Source organism: Stylophora pistillata, chromosome 4, assembly GCF_964205215.1.
Source record: "Stylophora pistillata chromosome 4, jaStyPist1.2, whole genome shotgun sequence".
Lineage (NCBI taxonomy): Eukaryota > Metazoa > Cnidaria > Anthozoa > Scleractinia > Pocilloporidae > Stylophora > Stylophora pistillata.
In genome coordinates this window covers 20,588,708-20,612,440 of record NC_142522.1, presented here as the reverse complement: position 1 = coordinate 20,612,440, position 23,733 = coordinate 20,588,708, and the positions used below count along the sequence as shown (strand labels likewise).

General features: G+C 37.4%; 4 protein-coding genes across 13 annotated transcripts; 3 read left to right on the top strand and 1 right to left on the bottom strand.

Moving 5' to 3' along the window:
- Positions 1-759: 759 nt before the first annotated feature.
- Positions 760-6,939, bottom strand: LOC148732804 (uncharacterized). 8 transcript variants are annotated; one of them, XM_088757473.1, is made up of 16 exons: positions 6,613-6,939; positions 6,288-6,320; positions 5,948-6,031; positions 5,358-5,444; positions 5,198-5,239; positions 4,907-4,972; positions 4,689-4,736; positions 4,500-4,603; positions 3,167-3,249; positions 2,882-2,961; positions 2,346-2,453; positions 1,990-2,071; positions 1,824-1,884; positions 1,280-1,324; positions 1,098-1,127; positions 760-813 (listed from the first exon to the last, which is right to left on the bottom strand). In XM_088757473.1, the coding sequence occupies exons 1-13, from the start codon at positions 6,674-6,676 to the stop codon at positions 1,848-1,850; spliced, it is 918 nt and encodes a 305-aa protein (XP_088613599.1). In that variant the 5' UTR covers positions 6,677-6,939; the 3' UTR covers positions 760-813; positions 1,098-1,127; positions 1,280-1,324; positions 1,824-1,847. The 8 variants fall into 8 exon arrangements, with proteins under 8 accessions (XP_088613599.1, XP_088613598.1, XP_088613600.1 ...); XM_088757472.1 differs by having other exon boundaries at positions 6,529-6,646; XM_088757474.1 differs by having other exon boundaries at positions 5,364-5,444; positions 6,529-6,646.
- Positions 6,940-13,077: 6,138 nt separating this feature from the next.
- On the top strand, positions 13,078-14,407 carry LOC148732803 (uncharacterized). The gene is made up of 2 exons (XM_088755801.1): positions 13,078-13,369; positions 13,937-14,407. The coding sequence occupies exons 1-2, from the start codon at positions 13,217-13,219 to the stop codon at positions 14,384-14,386; spliced, it is 603 nt and encodes a 200-aa protein (XP_088611927.1). The 5' UTR covers positions 13,078-13,216; the 3' UTR covers positions 14,387-14,407.
- A 1,377-nt stretch (positions 14,408-15,784) lies between these two features.
- LOC148732802 (E3 ubiquitin-protein ligase RNF166-like) lies at positions 15,785-16,537 on the top strand. The gene is made up of 2 exons (XM_088757912.1): positions 15,785-15,944; positions 16,081-16,537. Exons 1-2 carry the CDS (start codon positions 15,868-15,870, stop codon positions 16,535-16,537), a joined length of 534 nt encoding a protein of 177 aa, XP_088614038.1. The 5' UTR covers positions 15,785-15,867.
- A 490-nt stretch (positions 16,538-17,027) lies between these two features.
- LOC148732801 (uncharacterized) lies at positions 17,028-23,101 on the top strand. 3 transcript variants are annotated; one of them, XM_088758683.1, is made up of 3 exons: positions 17,028-17,236; positions 17,942-18,141; positions 20,757-23,101. In XM_088758683.1, exons 1-3 carry the CDS (start codon positions 17,096-17,098, stop codon positions 20,917-20,919), a joined length of 504 nt encoding a protein of 167 aa, XP_088614809.1. In that variant the 5' UTR covers positions 17,028-17,095; the 3' UTR covers positions 20,920-23,101. The 3 variants fall into 3 exon arrangements, 1 of the variants encoding a protein (XP_088614809.1); XR_016000641.1 differs by lacking the exons at positions 17,028-17,236; positions 17,942-18,141 and adding exons at positions 18,317-18,809; positions 19,588-19,656 and having other exon boundaries at positions 20,757-20,936; XR_016000640.1 differs by lacking the exons at positions 17,028-17,236; positions 17,942-18,141 and adding an exon at positions 18,292-18,809 and having other exon boundaries at positions 20,757-20,936.
- The last annotated feature ends 632 nt before the right edge of the window (positions 23,102-23,733 follow it).

Genomic DNA, 23,733 nt, shown 5'->3' with positions numbered 1-23,733 from the left:
TTGAAATAGTAACTATACTTCATTTCAAACCACTTACGATACTTACAATTCTACTATCTTCATCACAGTCACTCTCATTATTACGGGGATATTTACAAGATTCCTACAAAATATATAAAACGATCAAGTTTTACTTGTTTGTGTTTGACCACCTATGTCTTCAAAGTTGTTTTCAAAATGAAAGGTTTACTATTCACTTGAAAAAGACTTGCAATGGATAATTTTTGAAATACATCATAAAAAGTAATTACCCCTTCACTAAACCTTGCGAGCCTTCTCTTGCGGACCTAAACAAAAATGATTAATTGGAGTTTTACTCATATTAAAGTATTTCCCAAGACTTATTAAGACTTATTAAGGCAATAATTTCTCCAGTGTTCAAAGAGTTGCAAAGAAACCATCATAATCATCATTTAAACCCAAAAAATTTCACCTTGCTTTGCTGATAATTATTACCATGCAGTGCTGCACGTGCAGTTGAAATTCAAAGTACAATGAGGAAATTGGCATTTGACCAACACTTAGAAACTCATGGAAGAACAAATTCACTGCACGCCAGTGAGTTTGCTGGATTTTTCCTCATATTAGAGTTTTTTAGGAACATCAATTGACGAGCACGTCAATTGCAGACAAAGATATATCTAGGATTCTTAAAAGCCATAACTGGGAATATCCAGTAAATCAATCAAAGTCCAATTTTGCACTTTAGCCAGTTAAGCCATATTAGTTTTGGCAGTTTCAAGGAGGTACAGACATTACCTCCGCAGAATCCTCCACAGTTTCATCCAAATTTTCACCTTCACCAAGATCAGCCTGCCATATAAGTAATATACAATGAGTTATTTTAATTTAGTAGACAATTAACATGGGGCATAAAAGTGATAATTTCCCAATTTCCTGTTTTGCTTTTAATAGCACTATATACAGCCACATCTCACTCTGTGCAAAAACAGATGCCTTCACTTATACACTAATATATACATACTACTGGTATACGCATTTCTGTTAATGTGGATTTTTGGAATACTACTTTTCAGATATTATCTGGTTTATTTATTGTTAATAAATACAATTGCCAGAACATTTGCATTATTTACCTCATTTTCTAAGTCCTGAGGTCTTTGGGCCTGTGATTGAATTTAGAATACATGGAAATGGACATGCCAAGATTTAGAAATTCATTTGGAAGTAATATATCTGTTAATGAACCATGTTGATATTCTGCTCATGTAAGATTAAAAAATCTTTAAAAATATACAACAAAGTAACTTAAACTTACTCTTTCCTCTGTTTGTGGTTTGCTTTTGGCCCTGTCTAAAGCCTCCTGAAAAAGTGGAATTCATAATAAAGTATATGTAATTCAAAGCACCACTTTATAAAATACATTTCAAATAAAGCCAACGATTGTATTTGCAGTTTCTTCATTCTTGTTTTTATATTAATTTTTCGTTTCTACAAAAAGAAAAAAATTACATCATGATTTCTTTCTATCAGCTGTTTACATCAATAAAGCTACATTTGTTTCCTAGTTCATATAGTGCTATCTTTGTGGTGTCTGATTGGTTCATCCAGAAAGCCAACAATGGTATTTTCAGTTAATTTCCTCCTTATTGTTTGTATTTTTTAATTTTTCTCTTCTACCAAAAAGATATACACCATGAGTTCTTTCTATAAGCAGTTTACACTTCTTTTTCTAATGTACATGCATTGGCATTTTTGTGCTGTACGTGTGGTATACGCAGATTTAACTGTCTTTGCTACACAATTTTGAATCTACAGTGTATTTAATGGTTGCCAATTTATCTGTGATCTACCAAACTTACAGAAGCTTGCAATTCAATTTCCTGCTATAATCTTATAGCTCTGTCCCTTTCCAAGAGGTCCCTGTAAATTCAAATTAATGTAGTTTGAGTTACAAAACTTAAACCATTATGGTTATAATGAGATCAACCTGAACAATAGTTAGTTATAGTACACTGCAACATTAACCTGTGAGCCTTTAGAGCATTTGAAGCCTCCTTGCCTTGGTGTATTGCTTCTACCAACTCTCTTGTAAGGCTATTTTCATTTCCTTGAAGACATAGTCATCCATACCATTAATACACAACGAGATAATTATCAGTGTTAAATTGCATAATTTAACAGAACATCATACACTTGAATTTTTTTCATTTCTTGGTTTGTTTGTTTGTAAATGTTTTTTAAAACTCCCAAATCAGAAGAAAATCAGGAGATTTGAGATTTTTGTAAATTATGATTATCAGCTACAGGATTACCATGTATGGGATACCTTTGATAGGTTACAATTTGAGCAACAAATTGGAAGCTCAGATGCCTGCACTGACCTGCTATCAAACTTCCAACTATCATCCTGTTGGAAGTTAATGTGGGGTGCATCACCCTGATCTCCACATCTTCACTCGATTGTTGAGATTGTTGATGTTTCCCACAAGCTATGCAAATAAGACATTCAATTCATTACATTACTGAGGACATGACAATGTCTCTTTTGGATGGTTCTGTTCAAAACATATTACTTTTGCATGCATTTTTGTTGAACAACTAATTTGTGTTTGTTTCCTAAATTTTATTTTCCAAGACAATGTTGTGATTGACAATGATCTATGGAAAAATCTGTTTGAGGTTACATGCCTTTTGAGAGCTGACTTTTGTTGTCCAATAAACTGCTGTTTCATGGTAAAAGTGGGAAAAAAATTTGAAAATGATTTCCTTGGGATACAGCTTGATAATCATGTGAGTCACCAGGAGAACCACCAGTGTCTCAACAACTAATAATAATAATAATAATAATAATAATAATAATAATAATAACAATAACAATAATAATAACAGAGGTTGGTAATCAAGCCTAAACACTTACCACTGTTATCAAAATTGCTACCTTGAAGGGAGGCACACAGATAGCAGGTTCCCAACACATCTGATATATCCAACAAAGCTCTGAAATGAACCAGTAGTGTGTACTATATTCAATGAAGTGATGGATACAATACTACAATATGACTTGCACATCTCAGCTATTATTGAAATATGTTTAACTAGAATCACTTATCCCTAATGAAATGAAATGCAAAGCATGACCACTGTATAATTCTTTGCTCTGATTGTTATGAAGTTATATTGCAGAGATTTATACGAGGTGTACCTTAGGGTATCCATGGCCTTTTGCGAAGCTTTGTAGCGGATGAGCACCAAAGGAATACAGTCCTGGTGGCACTGCTTTCTCATCTGAGTTCAATTTTTAGATAATAAGATTTTTTTGAATGTTATAATAATTGCTTTTAATTGTATAAATGCACAACATTAATTTTGTCTTTCCCTTCCAAACAATATCGTGCAGAACCTCTAATTTCATAAGACATGCATTTCATTTCAGTGTATTTTGATGTATGTAACCTTCAACTAGTGATGACTCAACTGTATAATTTAGGGAATGGGAAGAATTGATTAGAAATGTCAAAAAATTAAGTGACGTGTTTTATGTCACAATTCTAACACTACAATCGGACGCAAAGCGCTAAAAAAACTAAACATGAACACAAAGTTACATGTACATTTTATACAATTATGTAAAAACACTATGAACCCAAGATAGACCTCAGTCAGTTGTAATACTACACTTGATTCTAAATTGCAACATTAGAACTTAGAATTAATGAAATGTGAGTCCCATGAAGAAATAATAGTTTAATATTTATTTATTTAATAATTTAACATTTATATTGCGCAAATTAACATGTCGATATGATCAAATGCGCATCACAACAATGTTCGGGGGACTTTGGCCAGACTGCATCAGCAGTTTTACAAACAATCGAAGGAAACTTATTTGAAGATGCCCCCTCCCTCCAATTCCCAGTAAACAGGCCAGACCACATCACAGTAATCTCGTGAGTGGGTTCTTTAACGTCCCCTGCCTAACCAAATTATCTAATTAATAGATGCAGGAGACGGGACCTACGGTTTATTTGTCCTTATCCGAGAATACTAGAATGTCTATCCATTTCTTATTAAAGAAAGGTAGCGCATTCTCCTCAGTTATTTTAAGACCTTGAGTGTTGGTCCGGCCGGGGCTCGAACCATCGACCTCGACCTCCCGCACAACAGTCCAGTGCTCTAACCAATTGAGCTAACCGGGAGGCGGTTGAGCTAACCGGGAGGCGGTTAGCTCAAGAAACAAGGTCATGTATAGCTGTTGGCTCCTAAGAGGTTAATCCCCAGCATTTGATTAGGTTTCCCTGCAAGTTTTCTGGTTGTCATTAATGGTGCAGGCTGGAAATAGGCACTTTGAGAAAGAATGTATTTCATTCAAACACAAAACCCCCTGACATATAGCAAGGTCATGAACCTGACTGCAACACAATCTGAAGTTTCACATGCTTATGACTAGGCCAACTGTGACTTGTCCATCATAACCTGAAGAGACTTTGTATGCAACTCTTATCTAAAATCATCCCTACAAACCTTCACACACTTACTTCTCGTGCATTTATGCACAGGAATGGTAGCACTGGGGGCACATCATGTGCTACCATTAGTTTTCTTAGAAGCTGTAAATCATAGGCTGGTCCACATCTTGGGTCTAACAGTAAGAATGTAGAATCAATTGAGCACATAACTTCTTTGCAGGACCAGATTAAGATGATTCATTCCAAGTCTTTACTTACTCGCTTCTGCACCAACCAGTTGATCCACCTCCTCTTCCACTGTTCCCACTGAAAAACATGACATGTCTTTTTTTAACTTATTCTCCCTTTCTTCTATTACATTATTTTACAATATTCATGTTCAAAACCTATCAAAATAATTTATAATTTGAACTAGGATTGACAAGCCAATATTTGACCTTTAAAATTTGTATATAATTATTGGATTACACTCTTACCTTCTACTGCCTGTGCAGCCAAAATGTGGCCATCCATTGCCATAGGACAGCATGTGACTACTGACTCTAGGAAATTGAGAACAACTTTAGGATGAATGATTACAAAGACTATAAACAGCATGAATTGACTAGTTTCAGCTATAAGTTTTGTCTTTCAAGTTATTACAACTCTCATAGTCTTTTCAAGTGGGTATTTCATTCTTAATATCTCTTTGTGCAATATAATTATGCCCATCCCGTTTGTAACTCAACTCCAGAAATAATTACATATTGAACTTCCTTCATCTTTACCATATAGGCTTTCAACAAACATCTCTGCTCTTTTCTGGTCACCTAATTGAAAGGAAAAGAAAAAGAGAAAAAAAGGAAAACAAGTTCATTAAAGCTGCAAGAGCAATGCTACCCTACACTTTAGTTCTCCAGACAGAAAAAGTGTGGAAAGTATACCTACATGTACCTGCTACAATGGGTACTTGATGTACTATTGGTGATGAAGTAAAGATAGGTCTACCAAGTTCCTCATCACTTGTGTTTTCATCTAAAGTAAAAAAAAATAGGCAGTTAAGACTGGATATGGCTACTACTATTACATCCCACATCTTTTTGAGTACCCAATAGATGGTAACAAATAGTCATATTCATAATAATAAATTAATGATTAAAATAATGATAATAATATCAAAGAGAAATGAAAAATTATAGTGGCTACCTCAAGAACCTCACCATTCCTCTATCCATCTATCCTTTCGAATTCTACAGTCACACTCACTCGCTCGCTCACTCACTCAACCAAGTCAACATTATGGCCTCACCTCCATAGGAGGCAGTGGCCATAAAAATTATTTGAAATCAAATAATATATGGATGGCTATTTTAGGGTCCACCTAAATTAAATGTTAACACAAGTGTTTACGTGTTTGTATACTCTCATCTAAACACCAGTTGACATGTTCGCGTTACAGCCCCATTTATTGGTACCAAATCAAGTTTCATTTCTGACTATCCTAGAAGTTATTAATCATAACACATAATGTCATGTACCTTCTGGAGGGTCTACCACAACCACCTCGTTGGGGGCTCTCGCTACCCCAATTCCAACATTTCCAGTTCCTGATGTTGATTGCCCTGTTGTATCAAGCATTAAAGAAAAGAACGATCGGGTTGAAATAAAGTGATTCTCTTGGAAAGTATTCTAGGTTACTTAACATCATCTTTTCACAGAAACTGCAATTACTAATGATAACATCACAGTCAATTAAGCTAAGAACGAATTTCAATCGGTAAGGAATGTTCTCCAATTACCGATAATTGGCGGGTGCTCGATCGTCTAAGAAAAACCTTTAATGCATAAATATGATATGAACTTTTCGTTAATAATCACCTGCTGCACCATCTCGATCTTGATTCGTGTTATCTGAAAAAGAGAGAACGACGTTATTAAGTTAATTTAAAAGAAACTGAATCATGTAGTTTAGCCGAGTGCAGGTTCAGCACATCATGAATCACTTGAGATCATCTTTTCATGGAAACTGCAATTACTATCAGAACATCACAATCAATTAAGCTAGGAATGAATTTCAATCACGTCCTTGGCAAGGAGGCAAGGAAAGTTCTACAATTACCGGTATATGGCGGGTGCTCGATCTTCTTCGAAAAACCTTTAATGCTTAAATATGATATTGATCTTTTCATTAATTAATAATCACCTGCTTCGCCATCCTGATCTTGATTCGTGCTATCTGAAAAAGAGAGAAAGACGACGTTATTCATTACATTTCAAAGAAACGGTCTGATGTAGTTGAGCCGAGTGCAGACATAGTTAAATATGGTGCAGATTAACATGAGTACTCCTTGAATGAGACAGATATTCGTAACCATAATTCTACTAGACATTGTTGTTCTTCAGTCCCGTGAACAAACGAACTTTTCCGAATACACTGTAAAAATGCATTTTCTACGTTGTAAGCAGAAGATCTCTTCAGCACTTGTACCGTGCACTAGTGAGTCAAGACTCGATTCAACTCGAGCCAGACCCCGCCACTTGCGCATCGTCGCTCGCGTGAAGCATGAAGTACCGCAACGTGCTCTATCTCCAAACTTCAGCATACTTTTAAAAGTTATGTCGGAAGACTTGGTTCGAATTTTCCAGTAATCCTCGTTTAAAGTTTATCGGGACTGCTGTTGCGACTTGGACATGTCTTGTCGTTATGCAAATGTTTTCTTTCCCTAGGGCCTTTTCTAACTACGAAGTTGACTTGCCCTTTTCGTTAAGAGTTATCTTACCTCGATCTAATCGCATGAACACTCTACAGCGGCTTTTGAACATTGCCTTCATTGTATCCCCGCACATATCATCCCATGTGCCAGCCAGGGTCAACAGGCTAGAACCACTGACAGTTCGATAAAAGAGCAATCTAAAAAAAAAAACGGTTAACCGCTACATAATACATATTTATAGGCCAGAAATCTGTTACTTCCTATTAACTATTTGTCAGCTTCACCTCGACGCCTCCCTACTTTTTGGATGCTGCCTGAAACCATTCAATACGATCTCTTGCAGATTAGCTGTACTGGAGTTGTTCGGAAATTCCAGCTGGGTGACTCTTCCACTACTTTCCAACACCCGCTGGATGTTGGGACGCGGTACCTTCAGCTGATCGCAGTAGCGTAGCAATATGAAAGAACGTTTCATACTTCTTGATCGTCTTCTCCTGTCCGTCGACATTGCTGCTTGAGTACTTTATCAACAAAAACGGTCGAAATAAATTAAAAATGTAAGAGAGTCGAAGCGCTTTAAATGTACTCGCCGGTAAATGACATGACATGTGAAAACTTACATCTCATAATTGCTAATGAATATTTTTCTCACTTTGACGGCTATCTGGATCCATTGGGATCACATGTAGACGTTCCATTGTGAACAATCACCTTTAAATGGGCCGTTTAATAAAATAAAACTGCAATCAGTTTGGATAATAATTATTGTGATCCACATTATTGAATGCTAATTTGATCAAGGAGGGGTCAAGAAACAAGCTCCTTTTAAGGATGCACATATAAAAGTTGCCACTTTCAAACGAGAACATACGATTGATAGTCTTCATATTTTAACGAATTATGATACACCGTCAGATGTTTCCGATGAGAATTTTTTTAAGTTCGATCCTTCACGTATCGACATTTTTTTTTTCCATCATCGGATGGAATATACGGTCCTCCCTCTATTTTGGTGCATTCCTTGTTCACCTGGCTCTTTAATTCGTGTCTGTTCAGTTTTCAACATTTTAGAACACAATTGATTCTTGGATGGTATGGCCAAATGTCAAATTATTCAGCTTCATAGGATCGAGAAAAAGGTGTTTGAAGGGCTGTTTTGTCGCAATTTTGCAACAATTGTCACACTTTGCTATATCTGTCGCACTTTGTAATAACACTTGTCGCACTTTATAATTACACTTGTCACACTCTGTAATGAAAAAGCTGTTGCACTTTGTAGTAACAGACTTTACTACATCGCTTGCAGCGCCAGTGGGCAAGATGAAGTGAACCTTGTGTTCTGATTGGCTACCGGAGCAGGCAAGATGGGCCGATCTTGCCCGGTTGGGATTGCCTGCATTGATCTCGCGCATGAAATAAAAAAATAATTAGAACTATTTTCGTAATTCTTGGGCAATTTCGGCGATGGAAACGCAAAAACTGCTAGGTGATAATCAAAATAATGCAAACAGAAACGACTTTCGTGTGCTACAAATGACTTTCGTTCCAGGCTTTTGAATTGAAGTAAGCGGCCGACCATTTAACTTTTGAGGAGAGGGGAAGGGGGGGGGGGGGGGGGGTGTTTTCTGGTCATGAAAAAATTTTTTTCTAGCAATCTGCTGGGCAGGATATTTTTCCATTCTAAATGCTCTGCGGGATATTTTTTCCCTCCTGATTTCTCCGCAGGATTTTTTTTTTCCTCAAAGAAAAGGGTAATGTGTTTACATATACAAAATGTATTTACAAAATGTATTTACATTTACACTGTGGTCATTGCAGCAATAGTTCTAATATAGCTATGTTTTCGGAAAGTAATTCTTTACAATCGTTTTATATTACGTCAAATAAAGTGATGCACCACAGGCAGATGTGAAAACGTTTAGTTTCTCAATTAACAAAATTGATAATGTCAAAAAAACATTTCTGGCACTATGACAATCATAAAATTGTTTCATTTGCTGATAACGGATATGGTTTGCAGTTTTCAAAATTTTTATCTTGCAGCACAATTTTTATTCATGAAATATACAGCTACTGTTGATACATCTATCAATGCCATGCCCCAGCAGGGGGAGTGTGCAATTAGGTGGAAAGAACAGACCATCGCACTTTGCAATAAACGAAAAGATGTAGCACCTTGTAATTACACTTGGTAAATGGTAGGAGGACAAACTAAGCCTGTCTCGATTGGGTTAGTAAAGTTGCTGGAAAGTCCCTCATTGAAATGCCGAAAACTTTCTAAAAAATTGTCCGGCTACCTAAATATCAAAATTCGCCACATAAATGTTTGATACTTTTATATCAACGTTAAAATAAAACTTTAGTTTTCGTTAATCACAATAACTTTTAACAACAGTCAAGAATAGCTTGGAACTTAGACAGAGCTCGGTTCGCACTGACATGGGCGAAATTGGAATTTGTCCTTGTATGTTGGGGGTGAAACTATTCAATTCTCCTCTTCTGTTCGTAATCTTGGAGTGATACTCGATCTCAGTGCTGATATGGAAGACCACATTAAAAAGATTTTCGAAAAATGTCATTTCCATCTAACTGATATCAGTAAGATCAGTACATATTTGGATCGTGAATCTGCTTAAGCAATTATTTATCCTTTTGTGACCACTAACTTGGACTACAGTCTGTACTGCTATTTTATATGGATTACCTAAAGTTCTCTTAAACCGCCTACAGCTAGTGCAGAATAGGGCAGCGCGCGTTGTAACATTTACAAAGAAATATGAACATATAACTCCCATTTTAAGAGATAAAAATAAAAATAAATAGAAATCCCAACATCAGGGTAGTCCCATCAGAACTTAAAGCTCTGCTATCAATAGGAGCCCTGGTGAATAAGATCCAAAAATAAATATAAAATAATAAAAAAGTCTTATTCAATATAATATTACAGAAAATTCTAATTAACGTGACTATTATAAACAACATATCCATGATAAAAAAAAAAAGATTTCTTGGCTGTTTCAGTTCTAGTGCGAGGCAAATGAAGCAAATTTCCCTGTCTTGTTCTGGTATTATTAGGGTTAGGGTTGGGTTTAGAGGACAATTACCAAAAATACATTTATTAACCACTTTAAAAGTATGTTCGTCTCTTCTCGACTGTAATAACATTTAAACATTTACTGAAGGCCATTTAAGATCCATTAAAGCTTGACCACTATCGTTAGATTTTGAAACAATTTTGTATGCCCTTCTTTGAAAATTATCCAGAAGTCCGGCATTGCTAAAACTTGGGTGTGGCCACTCATAGTTTTCAAATCGGTTCAGTTCTTTGCTTTTGATTCCAAAATAGCGCAGTTTCCTGAAAAAAAAAGAATGATCTATTGTGTTGAATGCCTTACGCAAGTCCACAAAAGCTAGTCGTCAGGAACTTTGCTCTGAGACAGTGAAGCATTAATTATTGCTTGAAACGTCAGCTTTTGTAATCGTTACGGTGGCCAATTTACCATTTCAACTTTGTTGATATATCCAAATTATTTCGTTACTCCCACCGACGCAGCCCCAAACAGTTTCTTTCGAAACTATCAGCCTTTATTAATTATTACTGTTAATAGGTTTTGCGACTATTGCAGAAGCGTCCTTTAGAAGTCTTTGTGGAATGTTATCTAAGCCCACTGCTTTGCCTGATTGAAGTCGTCGGCCTTCCGACTGAACAGCAGTTTCAGAACTGTCAGTAAACAGAAAAGTAGCGTTCGTAGCTTCTGTTAAAGATATACTTCACGAGAGTTTCGATGCAGCATTTACAAACGATTTGCAAAGGTTGACAGCTGTATTTACGAATGTATTGTTGAAATAATTTGCGATTGAGCTCTTTTCAGTTATAACTTGACCGTCGACTTTGAGTTGTGGAGATGGTTCTTTGCTTTCGGAGGGGAGGATTTTCTTAACTGTAGTAATCTAATCAGAGAATGTTTAGAAATACATTTGATAATAAAAATTAACGGTAAAAAACTACGACGTTTCGAAGTCTGCATGACCTCATTATCAAGTAAAATGTTAAAACTGATGTAAAATTGTAGCTCAGAGATTATATACAAATAAAATGTGATAACTTCATTAGAATAATGAGCGTTCATTGTTATTGGTGTTTAGCGTGTCAGATCGTGCAGTATATGTTTAAATAAATACTTTTGCACGTATTGAGTCAGACTGCGTGTTTAGCTTTGGTTTTTGTTCGCGAATGAATAACATTTCGTGAATTAGGCAGTCCATTTTCCCGCGGCATTTCTTGAGAACGGAAAACATTTCCTCTAGGCTAGTGGACGCTACACTGTGGGCTTCTTTCAGATGCTTGCCAATGACAGAGGCTTTATGTTCTTCTATGCGTTGATGAAGATGGCGTGTGGTTATAACATACTGGTAACTCCTAAAGTTACAAAAACTGATATCCTTAGAGGCCCTTGGAGATTCACCAAGAAATATATCCAATTTTCTCAGCTTTTTTACCAGCTCCTACTCTTTGCGTTCTTGTTCGAATAAGTTTCTCAAGGACCTAAATTGTGGAACAGCATACCCGCATCTTTAAGAAATGCCGATTCCTTGAATTCTTCCAAAAAAGACATATTTAATTCGCCAAGCTTTTTTGATTTGTAAATATATTTCTGTTTAATTTCCATGTTTATATAATGTAGCTGTTAGATTTTTCAGTGTTTTTAAATACATTTTGTGATACTTTTACGCGCCTAGAGCAATTAGTGATATAGACGCTATATAGATAAAGTTTATTGTTATTACCATTGTTGTTATTATTAGTAGTAGTTGATAAATATTCAAGAAATTCGCATAAATTTAAGTTTTCCGTGAACTTTGACGTTTTCGCGCTTGATATGTGCTCTAAACCTATATTTTGAGCACAATCTGTGTAGAAATAGATTATTATCTCTTAGGTACAGTTCATGCGCCAAGGTTTTCCGAAAATCACCCGCACGTGACATGATCGATCGTTGCTTTTTTCACGTGTGTGTTGTTGACAGTGTAACCAAAGAGGCGATGAGACTCACTACCTCGTGTTAAGTAGTGAATTGATAGAATCTTTTACCCTGAATTTTGTTATCACCCGCTTCATTTTTATTTTTGTGCCCTTCACTTCGGCATCTCTAAGTATTTTCACAAGGTCGCCCTCTTTCCTCCTTGCGAACCAAGAACCAGCACTTTTTTTCTGAAGATTTTCTTTCGCCACGTACTTCTTTCACTCCGACAAGTTCCTCTTAAAAAATTTCTCCGAGTATGCCAATCTTGGAACTCGGACACTCGTCATTGTCCATATTTCAGAAATGTGCATTTGTTTCACGAGAGAAATGGTTTAGTCTTCGTGGCGAAGATTGAAAATGACTCTCGACCAATGAGGGCATGAGAATTTCTATGGTTATTGTGAAAAGGCCACAAACAAAGTGCGAAAATTTTATTTCAAAGAACGACAGAACAAAGGGCCGCAGCTCCGCCTTTCGTTTTCGCAGCAGTAGCGGCTTCTTAGCAGTCACAAAATAAGTAGTAAAATACAGCAAATCAAGCATCGGAACAGCATCAAGATGAATCTCATGGACATTAACAGGCTTACTGATGGTCCAGTCCTCAATGTAATAACCTGGCTACAGCGGCAGAACTTGATAGCTAGTCCTCTGAGATGCGTGCCATGCAATAGAGGAATGGAATTAGTAGAGAGAAATCCAGACCACGTAGATGGATATGTGTGGTAAGAATAGACGGTACCAATACTAAACTTTTTTAAATATCTACTTTCTATCACCGACATACTACTAGGTAGTTTAGCATTGAAATAAGTGATCATCATAAATCGGAATTCCTAACGAGTTAGACCACTGCTTTCCCTTTTCCAAATTTAAGCAAAATGACTAACAATCGATCACTGTCTATAATTATTAAATATTTTTCTTTATAAGAAGATGCAAAGGCTGTAGAGGCAAAAAGTCTCTGAGAGAAGGCAGTTTTTTCGCCGAGTTTCCCCGGATTCCTCTGAAAAAACTCCTAATTGTGATCTATCTGTGGAGTCAGCGTGAGTTGCGCTCTAGAGTTTCTTCCATGGTTGGATTGACAAAAAACACCGTTGGACGTGTGTTTGCCACTCTCCGCTTCATTTGTAAGAGAGATATAGAAGATAGACCAGTCACCCCATTTGGCGGGCGTGTGTACGTGGTCAAGTGTGACGAAAGTCAATTCAAGCACAAATCGAAGGTGAGTAAGTGCACTGCAATTTTCATTTCAAACGGAGGCTTCTGTTTGAAAACTTAGTTTTGTAGCAACTTCTTGACAACTTTTAAAGGAAATCTATCAATTTCCGGGCTCGCCAAGTCTCATTTATTTATTTGCTTATGGTTTGACAGAGGTTACGCCCCCTGTTAAGATTGCCCCCTTGTAATACGCCCGCCTTTACTAGCTTACAACATCCCAAAATCAGAGTAGTTTATAGATTTTCCGCCAAGTATCAGACACATCCAACTCTCCGTACGGAAAAATTACTTTACCACGAAATATTAATAGGGTTTGATCCGCGAGCATTTTTTCTTCCTGCAAGTCATACATGTGCTCGCGAGCACAGCCAGGTTGAAGAATTGTCCGTTTTTCTGGCTAACGTGCCCATGATACAAGAACGCCTAACACCCGCCATTAAATCTGGTAAGAAGGAGGGTTTATATGCCAGGAGGGTGCTTGATTTCGCACGCATCAAGTCAAAGTTAATCGTTATTTTGACAAGCATGAATGCCAATGTAAATCTCCGTTTTAAAAAAATAATCGTTATAGTATCAAAGAGGTCGCAGGGCCAGCGATGAAGTGTGGGTGTTTGGCGTGATCTCTACGGAACACAGTCCTTGTCGCGGCTACTTTCAAGTTGTAAGGAGAAGAGACCGCCGAACATTGTCCAATATTCTTCAAAGGGTCCTCCTGCCTGGGTCAGAGGTGCACACTGACGACTGGGCTGCGTACAGGAACCTTCATCTGTACGTTCCTAACGTGACCATGCACAGAATAGTTGTCCATCGGAACAACTTCGTTGATCCCGTTACTGGCGTACATACGCAAGAGGCAGAGTCGGCGTGGGCGCGCGTCAAGTACCACGTAAAGAGGGAGAAAGGAATCCGCCAAGGGGACATCCAGGATTTCCTTGACGAACACATGTGGCGAGATTGGCGCGGGCTGGAAGCCGTTTTCGAAAATGTTCTGGCAATAGTACCAACGTACTATCCCTTATAAATATTGGCAACTCCATGAAAACTCCAGTATGCCTCTTGAAAAGTGTTTGTTTTATTCACCCCAAAACGAAGTGTTCGGGCTTTGATAAGGCCAAAACAAGGCGGAAACAGCATCGCTTTTCCTAAACTTGCAACACAGCAAGGGGCAATTTCCTTTATATCTTTTACTCAGCGAGGCTAAGCAATCTTGGAATTGTGAACAATTTCCGTACCGACACTTTCGGCTTAATTTTTCGCTTTTTTTTTCTCGCACATCGCCTCTAAATGAATAGTTGAAATAAAGTGAGTCTCGCGACTTAATAAACTGACATAGCCAGAAGGTGATGATTATTGCCAATGTGACACAAAGTAAGGAATCATTCGTTGAAAGCAAAACGGATGGGTTAGCTCAATGAAACTCTGAAAGGTTCGCACTTGCTTAATTAATGGTTTATTTCATCCATTCATTTCTTTTGTGATAATAGATAGGTTTTCACAACTTATTTAAACAATAGCCTATTTTCTGTGACTCCACCCACACAAAGGAAATACTGTTGGCGGTTTTTACATAATTTTGATTTCAGTATCAACAAGATGCGAACAACTATGCCCATCAAATAAAATGAAAAGTCCTTTTCGTCGATAGGTAATGGTGGCCATAATAATTTCTACTTTTATACACTGTAAAGGTTCTAGAGAAAGGAATCGTTTATTCAAAGCGAAACTGATTTCGATAGGTTTGCTCATCCAAACAATAAAGGTTCGCACTTCCTTAGTTAATAGTTGATTTTATCCATTCATTATTTTCTGACAATAATATTGGTTGTCACAACTTATTTAAACAATACCCCCCTTCCTGTTAATCCAGCCACACATAACCGCAAATACTGTCGGCGCTTATCACAACTTTAGTTAAGCAATTTTGATTTCAGTAGAAACAGAACTTTATACAACGAAGCGAAGCACTTGTCAAACTTGAAAAGTAGTATTGTCGTAATGAAATCGACAATAACTCAAGAATTAATGTCATTCCAAAACTAAGCAAGGTATAATTCGAAATCTGCAGACGTGCTCTACGTATTCTTGAATGACTTATTCGACATGATTTTTTAAAACAACTTAAATGGTGAAAATATGCAGACATTGGAGATCTCAGCCTGTGGAAAATGTTTATCTAAACAAAATGCAATCTTCCCATTTATAAGTGCAGTACCAGGAAGTATCTCTTAAAATAATCTTTGTCCCATGAACACTTTTTGTCATTGAATAAGGTGTGGAAATACAACTTTAATATACCTGTTAGCAAAGTGCGCGAGTGCTTGTCAAGAGTCACTGTGGTTTACTTTCCTATTGGTTGATGAAGGGAAGTTGTTTCCCGTGAATTTTGATATTCCACCACGTAGGCGGTTTATTCCTTCACACTCCTAACAAAAGTTAGAGAGAGAGAAAGAGAGAGAGCCTCCGAGCGAAGAGAAACGACAAGCCATTTTAAACTGACCAAACATGAGTCACTCTCGTTCGGTTTTTGACTACATCGCATTCAGCGATTCTATCCCAGCTGAATACCTGTGTAATGTTTGGTAAGTTGAAGTTATTACCATTTGCTATAAATATTTAACTTGTGACTTGAATGGATAATACACTTCACGTCATTTTCGGAATAACATGCCAGCCTGGAGCTATTTTCCTGACCTTACTTCGCCTTCTCTTTTACAGCAAGAATCCCATTCTAGACGCAGAACTAGCAACACCGTGTGGCCATTCCTTTTGTGGTTTCTGCGTGGATATGTTTAAGAAAACAAGTCAAGGGCAATCCAGCACATGCGAGATGTGCCGTCAGCCTGTGACGGCGTTCTGCTCAAACCGCCTCGCGAATACCATGCTTGGGATGGTCGATGGGCAGTGCAAGTGCTGCGGAGAGAATATTGCACTAAACCGGGCCAAAGATCACCTAGAACGGTGTCCGGAGTTAGAATTAAATTGTCAAGAATGCCAAGAAAGCATGAAAAGGAAACAAATAGACGCTCACAAAGCGACGTGTCCAATGGTGGAAGTCCTCTGCAAATGTGGCATCAGCTTCAAAAGAAAAGATAAAAAGAAACACGGAGATCTAACTTGTAGTGTTACAGAGGTGCCTTGCCCACTTAAATGTGGACAAAATATCGCGAGGTAATTTCAGATAGGACTTTTGGAAGATAGGTGAATTAAGCCTTGTCTTTTCGCAAAACTTGCAACGTGATACCAACTTTTTTTTTATCACCTTGTGGCATCAGAAGGGCAGATTCTAATTATGGGTATCTTTTGATTTCTATAATTCCTTTACGTACCTCAAGAGCAAACATATAAAGAGAGTATCTTAGCTGATTTCTTTATGTAATCATGATATCGTTATTGTTTTGCCTAATTTCATATAATTCCCTTCACCTCGCTTAAGTATACTTTAAATTATGATGATCCAAAGAGTAACCTATCCTGTTAAAAATTATCCTTAAATGCGCTTACGATGGAATCATATCATCCGATGTTTCCGAGTAGCCTGATTGCTTAGAGGTTATGTAACGTATTAATCATTCAGCTCTCAAACAGCCTGGTGTTAGAAGCTGTACCAGTAAGAAGCAAAACACGGCATAAGGATGTGAGATGATTAATACTGCATGTCATTTTTGACAAGGTTTCTTTTTATTTCAAAAGGAGTTTAATACCATCTCATTCGATTGATTGTGGAGAAAGAATGTGTATCTGCGCTATGAAAGGTTGCGAAAAGGCAATACGAAGGAAAAACAAGGAGGAACACATGGAGGGAAACCAAAGAAAACATTTGTCCCTTATGACCAAGGAACGCCAGAAACTTCTCTGGAACGTCCTCGCTAAGGTAGGTGGATGATAAAATGTGCAAATAAAGGAGGGGTGGGTATCGGCTGTTAGCGTTTTTTTCTTTTTTCTTTTTGCTCTTAACTCAAAAAAGCCATAATTTGGGTTGGAGTTTTTTAATGCAATAGAAATTTGTTTCCTTTAAATGTATCATATATAATTAAACAGTTTCAGTCACTTTTAACAAAGCTCGCGTTGCAATAGCCTTCTACGCAGACGTTCTTTGGGCTCGTCACGCAATCTTCCTCCCCCACGAGCTAAGAAATAAAATAGCTACTCTTAAGGATCAATTTTTGCCCCCGTTTCTTTAAAATTCGCTTTTGTAAGCAACGAGCCGTTTCGTTGGCCATTTTTTTGACCATAATATCGTGGTTTTGTGCGCGTCGTTTTCGTCTTTCGCCCACGCCCTAGGCGATCGATCCAATACTGCAAAAAGGCTTAGGGTTTTATTACGACAACTAATAGCCAAAGTACTGGTTTGAAATAATGATAGAATAATTAATCCCTTATTCCCTGGTGTAACATGTGGTACATTTTGCTCATCGCTCTAGATTTTCCTCGCCTTTAAGTCTACGGAGCTCCTAAATATAGGGAGCGCCTGGGAACATACGAAAATCCTTACGAAACTCGCTAGGCACATTACTTTACATGAAATGTTTTCCATATGTTTTATCTCAAAAGTATGTATATTATTTTCTTTTTTCAGGTACCACAAAACATAAAACCAACACCAAATGGAATGGTTACTGTATTCACCTGCACATTACCCGCAGCAAAGCCGAATGCAGTAATGCGCTCTCCAATATTTGAAAAGTGGGAGAGACAGTGGTGTATCCTGGTCGACACCAATGATTGCACTTATCTTCAGTACTCCCAAGGTGCTGATTCAGCGTGCGTATCTGTGAGGTAAGTTTCTAAATCTTGACAATGAACATATCAGAGTCAGTTGCTGCTGCAGAGTAGACCCTATGTATCTTAGTTTCATTACTGAGAGCAAATAAACTTCAGTCAGAGGGTGTGGATAAAACGTGGCCTTGGCCATGGCCTATCCTGTGGACCACCCTATGGCCTAACGTATGGCCTACCGGTAGGCAGATTTTTAAGAACATAAAAATAAAATCAGTAAGAGTCGAACGAATACGCTGGCGTACAAAAGGGTATACTAAGAGGTCGCTAACACGATTTTCAACGTCCGAGGGAACGAAACACTGCAAATATCACAGCACTCAACTATACCGGTAGGTTAAGGGGGAGGGGAGAGGTGGGGCTAATATATTGCGTGGTCGCAAAGGCGTATTTCCTTTCCTAAACGGCTGTTGCCATATGAAAAGGTCAATTTTGCCATTTTGAAACGGTCGTTGTCATTTGTCGAAACAGTCGTTGCCATTTTGTAATGAATGGAAACGACTGTTCTCGGAAATGGCAACGACCGTTTCAAAATGGCAACGGTCGTTTACGAAAGGGAAAATTGCGTCGCAGAGGATATGCAAAATGGCAGTCAGTTGGTGACATATAGTGGAGTGCTAGTGTAAAAATGTAATCAGGAACGGCATTATATCGGAGAGCATATCCGGGTAAGAAAAAGCTAACATAACGTGCCAGGCCAATTTTTTAAGTGCTGTAGAGTATTGAATTTGCAACGAGCACCCCGGGACACGCACGCATCGCCGTCGTAAACATTTCGCAAACTTTACTTGCTTTTTCCAAAGAAAGGGCCAGTATTGCACTAATTTGAAAGGAGAGCTGATATGATGATGTTTGCCCAAAAGTTGCGTTTAACCGGCTTCTGTTCCTCGATTTCGTTATTCTATCAGAAGGTTAAGAAATTTTGATAGGAATGTGGCCCCCAAAACAACAGAAGAAATTCGTTGGTGAGACAGTACTCAGGAAAACGTTGAAAGGTTTCCAGCAATGCTATCCTTTTAAAGATATGACCACCGGTAGGCCATAGGTAGGCCATAGGGTAGGCCACAGGGTAGGCCATAGGGTAGGCCACGTTTTGTCCACACACTTTCTCAGAACGATCTTCGTACACCAAGAGAAATGGGCTCCAAACCTTGTTTGTTTGCAAGCAGCAAAAAAGGGACTTTAATGTCTTGCTCTTATCCCTAGAAGATTTTACGTTAATTCTGGTATAACCAGCATCAAATGTGATTAATCGAATGAAAAAAATTGACACATCCAAAATTTAAACTTCAGGAACTGCAGTTATTTAATTAAAACAGGTTGAGTTTATTATCTGAATATATCAACAAAGTTGAAATGGTAAATTGGCCACCGTTACGATTACGTTGCTTTTGCCTAATCATTCTAAGCAACACATGGCAATCTGCGGTCTTTCCTTACACCTAGGTAGCCCGGAAAGCCAGAAAACTCTTGAACAAAAGCTCATCTTTCAAACCGGCAGTCTAAATCCCACAGGTATCAACGAACGCTTTTCATTCCACTGATTTATTCGTGTTTTTCTCGTTGCCATGTTCCCACCAATCATGTAGCTCCTTTTTCTGCCTTTAAAAGCACACACAACCCACAATTCCTCTATTCACTCCGACAAAGGGCTAATGCTCGAAACGTCGGCTTTTATAATCGAAATGGTGGCCAATTTACCATTTCAACTTTGTTGATATATTCAAATTATTTCGTTACCCCCACCGACGCAGCCCCAAACAGTTTCTTTAGAAACTTTCAGCCTTTATGAGTTTATTATCAATGACTTGAGAACCTTGATATAGTTGAAGAACATCAGATACATTAGGAGACTTAGGGGAGGGAGAGGGCCCCTGACTGACCTTAGTGCCATATTTACACATACATTTCATTTTTGTCTCTCAAAAAGGGTAACATGTTGTTAGGTAATTGCCTGGTAAGCAGAGAAAAATTAGACTTGAGAATACACATTCTCTTACTCCCGATCCATTTATTCGTAATATATAGCTTTAGCCAAGCCTAAAAGCGGAGCTCCCAAGTTCATAATATTAATGATAACATAAAAGAAGTGCAAATGCCAGAACTTGCCTGAGACACCCCTCCCTTCGTTTTGATAGTCTCCCCTACCCTACCTGTGGAAGTTGAAGGCACGTACGCATGTACGTACGTACGCTCAGTCAGGCACGTGAAAAACAAACGAAAAGAGGTTAACCATAATTATTCCATGGGTATGGGGGTCTGCCCCATATGCGCTTCGTGCACGTGGGAGCCCCACCATGAATTAAACTTCACAGTATTAGATAGTGGTTAAGGTATGTGCAAGAAATAAAACTGTAGACATAAATTGAGGCGAGGAGCACTGATTTGCCCGAAAATATCCTCAGAATTGGGAGAAATAAGTAAAGAGCACTTTTGTGCTAAGGGATGGGTGTGGATTTGTGCCCTGGTTTGTTCAAAAGGTGGCTTGTTAGGAATGAATGTAATCACTTAAATACCCTGTATTCAGGGCAGTTAATTGACAGACTATGTCATTAGGAACGTTTCATACACTTATTTCATTGTCATGTAACGGCATTTGTCTCGTTTATCAACAGTTGTACCTTGAGGAAAGCTGGTGACAAGGCAAGAATTTACATAGTGCCTGTGGTGAAACTGTCAGAAGGCAAGATGGTGAGGCTTGCCAATAAAATGCCTCAAAATACAACACATGCAACAATGAAATTAGAGATGCTAGTACCCGAAATTGTTGAGGATTAAAGAAATTTCATCCTAAAGTTGTAACACTATTTCAACTGAAGCTTGTAATACTATTTTAATTGAATTGAATTTCTTCACTCCTCAACTTTAGAAAGTGCTACTATAGGAAAATTAATTACCTGATGAGGGAATTTGCAATTTGTGCAATATTAGGTTTTGGCATGCAATTTGATGTAGAATTGGTGAGTCAAGTATGGATTTTCCTTGAATCATATGGATGAATAAAAGTTAATAAGAAGTAAAGAAAACAGCAATGATATACTTTTTTTGTCCTGAGTGCAAAGCAAATTGATGCAAAACAGTATCACTGAGCCTCATTTTCCACTCACAATTCCACGCTAAATCCCTCGCTTTATGAACCATCAAAATGCAAGTTTTTATTGAATTATGCAATTCTATAATGAGACTGCATCCCTCTATGAAATCTTAAAAAAATTGAAAACAAATATTGAGATGATGTCAAAAGTCTAACAAAATTTTTGCATCAAATGTAATAACTAAGATTTGTCTCCAGAACATGAGCATGATGATTTGGCTGGATTAATTGGCAATACACTAAGGTAATTCATACCTCCCTGACATGATTGAATTTAAAGCTACCTTTGTTTCATTTTAATTTATACTCGTTAATGTTACATCCATAGTATAGGGCAGGCCAAATTTAGTGTTTGGTTAACTCCTCAGCCTTATTTGATTTAACCAAATTTTAAATCATCCAAATACATGTTGTAGCGGCCGACACAAGCGAAGCAAAATTTCGACGACAACTATGAGTTTCGCAAATGAAGACACACTATGAAGCGAGGATATATTTTACGGACAAGCCTTGAATCGTTTTATTTAACGTAGTCGTGGTATCCAAGTACTTATCGTAAACTGAAATATGAATTTATAAGGAAGAAGCTAAGCTAAATGCGAATAGACAAACCAACATTCCAAACATTCCGATATAAAGGCAAGATGCAAAGCTAGCTAAAAACTCAAACAAACTCACAAAAAAAAACTATATATAAGCTCAAGGAAAGGAACATTAGCACTTACATAACAGTCCCGCTTGTAAGAATCGAACCAAAACGAACTTCAATATAAGTTAGGTATTCGGAAGCGAAACGGGAAATCCAAACAGACACTTACTCTAACACAGAAAACTGTAGTCTTACGGCAAACGACAACAACCAAACGATAAACAAAAAAAACTTCAACTACTCTTCTCTAAAAATCGCACACGTCAACATTAAAAAAGGGTCCGCGTGATTTGCTTACGAGATTACTTCGTAACCTCAAAGCACGCGCACGCGAGTCGCGCGCGCACAAGTTTGTTAACGTCTTCTTAACAGCAGGCAAAACCGTGGCAGCTGTTACACATGTAATTAAATCTGGTTGGAGAGGAGTGGAAGTTGTGTATTGTAAATAACTGCAAATGTGCTAAACTCAAATACTTGTTGATAAAGTCTATACATCACATAGACAGAGAGAGCTTTTTATCCATAATCGATGTAAAAACTAGGAACTTAATTCTCCAGAATCAATAAATACATATATACTACGAAGAATAGAAGCAAATTTTTAATCCATCATAAAGGTCTCTCATGGTACCCCTATAATTTCAAAGAGTGGAAATTTTATTATAGTGGAAAATATGCTAAAGAAGTTGTCAATTTTTGATTTTGATTATCCCTTGTACTTCTTTTTAATGAAATATTTATTCAATACCCATATTGTAATTCACACATTTCTTTTAAAGCATTAACTATTTACCTCTTGCTTATTTTTAATGACATGAATTTCAGATGTAAGGAGTTTGTTGAGTGTCTTAAAGAATGAGTGGCTCATAGGTTGTTAGGAAGTAGGCACTGTGCCTATATTGAGTGTCATCATCTCAATATTAATCTGTAGAAAACATCAAACTCTTTTTGTTTATATTGCATGGATAAATTTTTCAAACAAACTTAGTTGTAATGCAAGTGGTAGATGAGTGTTTTATCCAAGTTAAACTTCATTTCCCTTCCTTTCTTCAAAATACGTGATGAGATATGTTATTAATAGTTTGTCTATTTGCATGTATTTTAATGCTGTCAATACAAATATAATCAAAGTGAATAAGGTCCAGGTTTAGCACCAGGCAAAGTGTATTCAATATCTGTAATTTTTTAATAAATTTCAAATAAACTTTGGAAACTTATTTGCAATGACCCTTTTAATTACTTACTAGGTTTATTCCAATCTCTTTGCCTTTTGCCTGATAGACTGTGGGAATGAGCAGGTTTGCTACTGACAATAGTTATGATCCCAAATGGGTTTCTGTGCTTTTCAATATTACAAACAATGGATTCGAATATGCAACATTTTCATATAAATTTTCATATAAACTATTGTTAACCCTAAACCTTGACCTCTCTACAAATACATGAAAAGTGATTGTATTCAACCCATTGGTCCTAAAATGTGTACCATACTTTCAGGGTTTTATGTTTGATTCACATCTTCAAGGGTCTTAATACAGATCATATAAGAGTTGTAAATTTTTGAGTTATGTTGGAGCTTCAAATTCATACTTTACAACCAGATCAAAGCCTTCCACTCAGGGATTGCCTTACATTTACAGGTCTTATAATCAGGGGTTCTTACAATCAGGGGTCTTACAGTCAGGGGTTCTTACAATCAGAGGTCTTACAATCAGGGGTTCTTACAATCAGGGGTTCTTACAATCAGGGGTCTTACAATCAGGGGTTCTTACAATCAGGGGTTCTTACAGTCAGGGGTTCTTACAATCAGGGGTTCTTACAATCAGGGGTTCTTACAATCAGGGGTTCT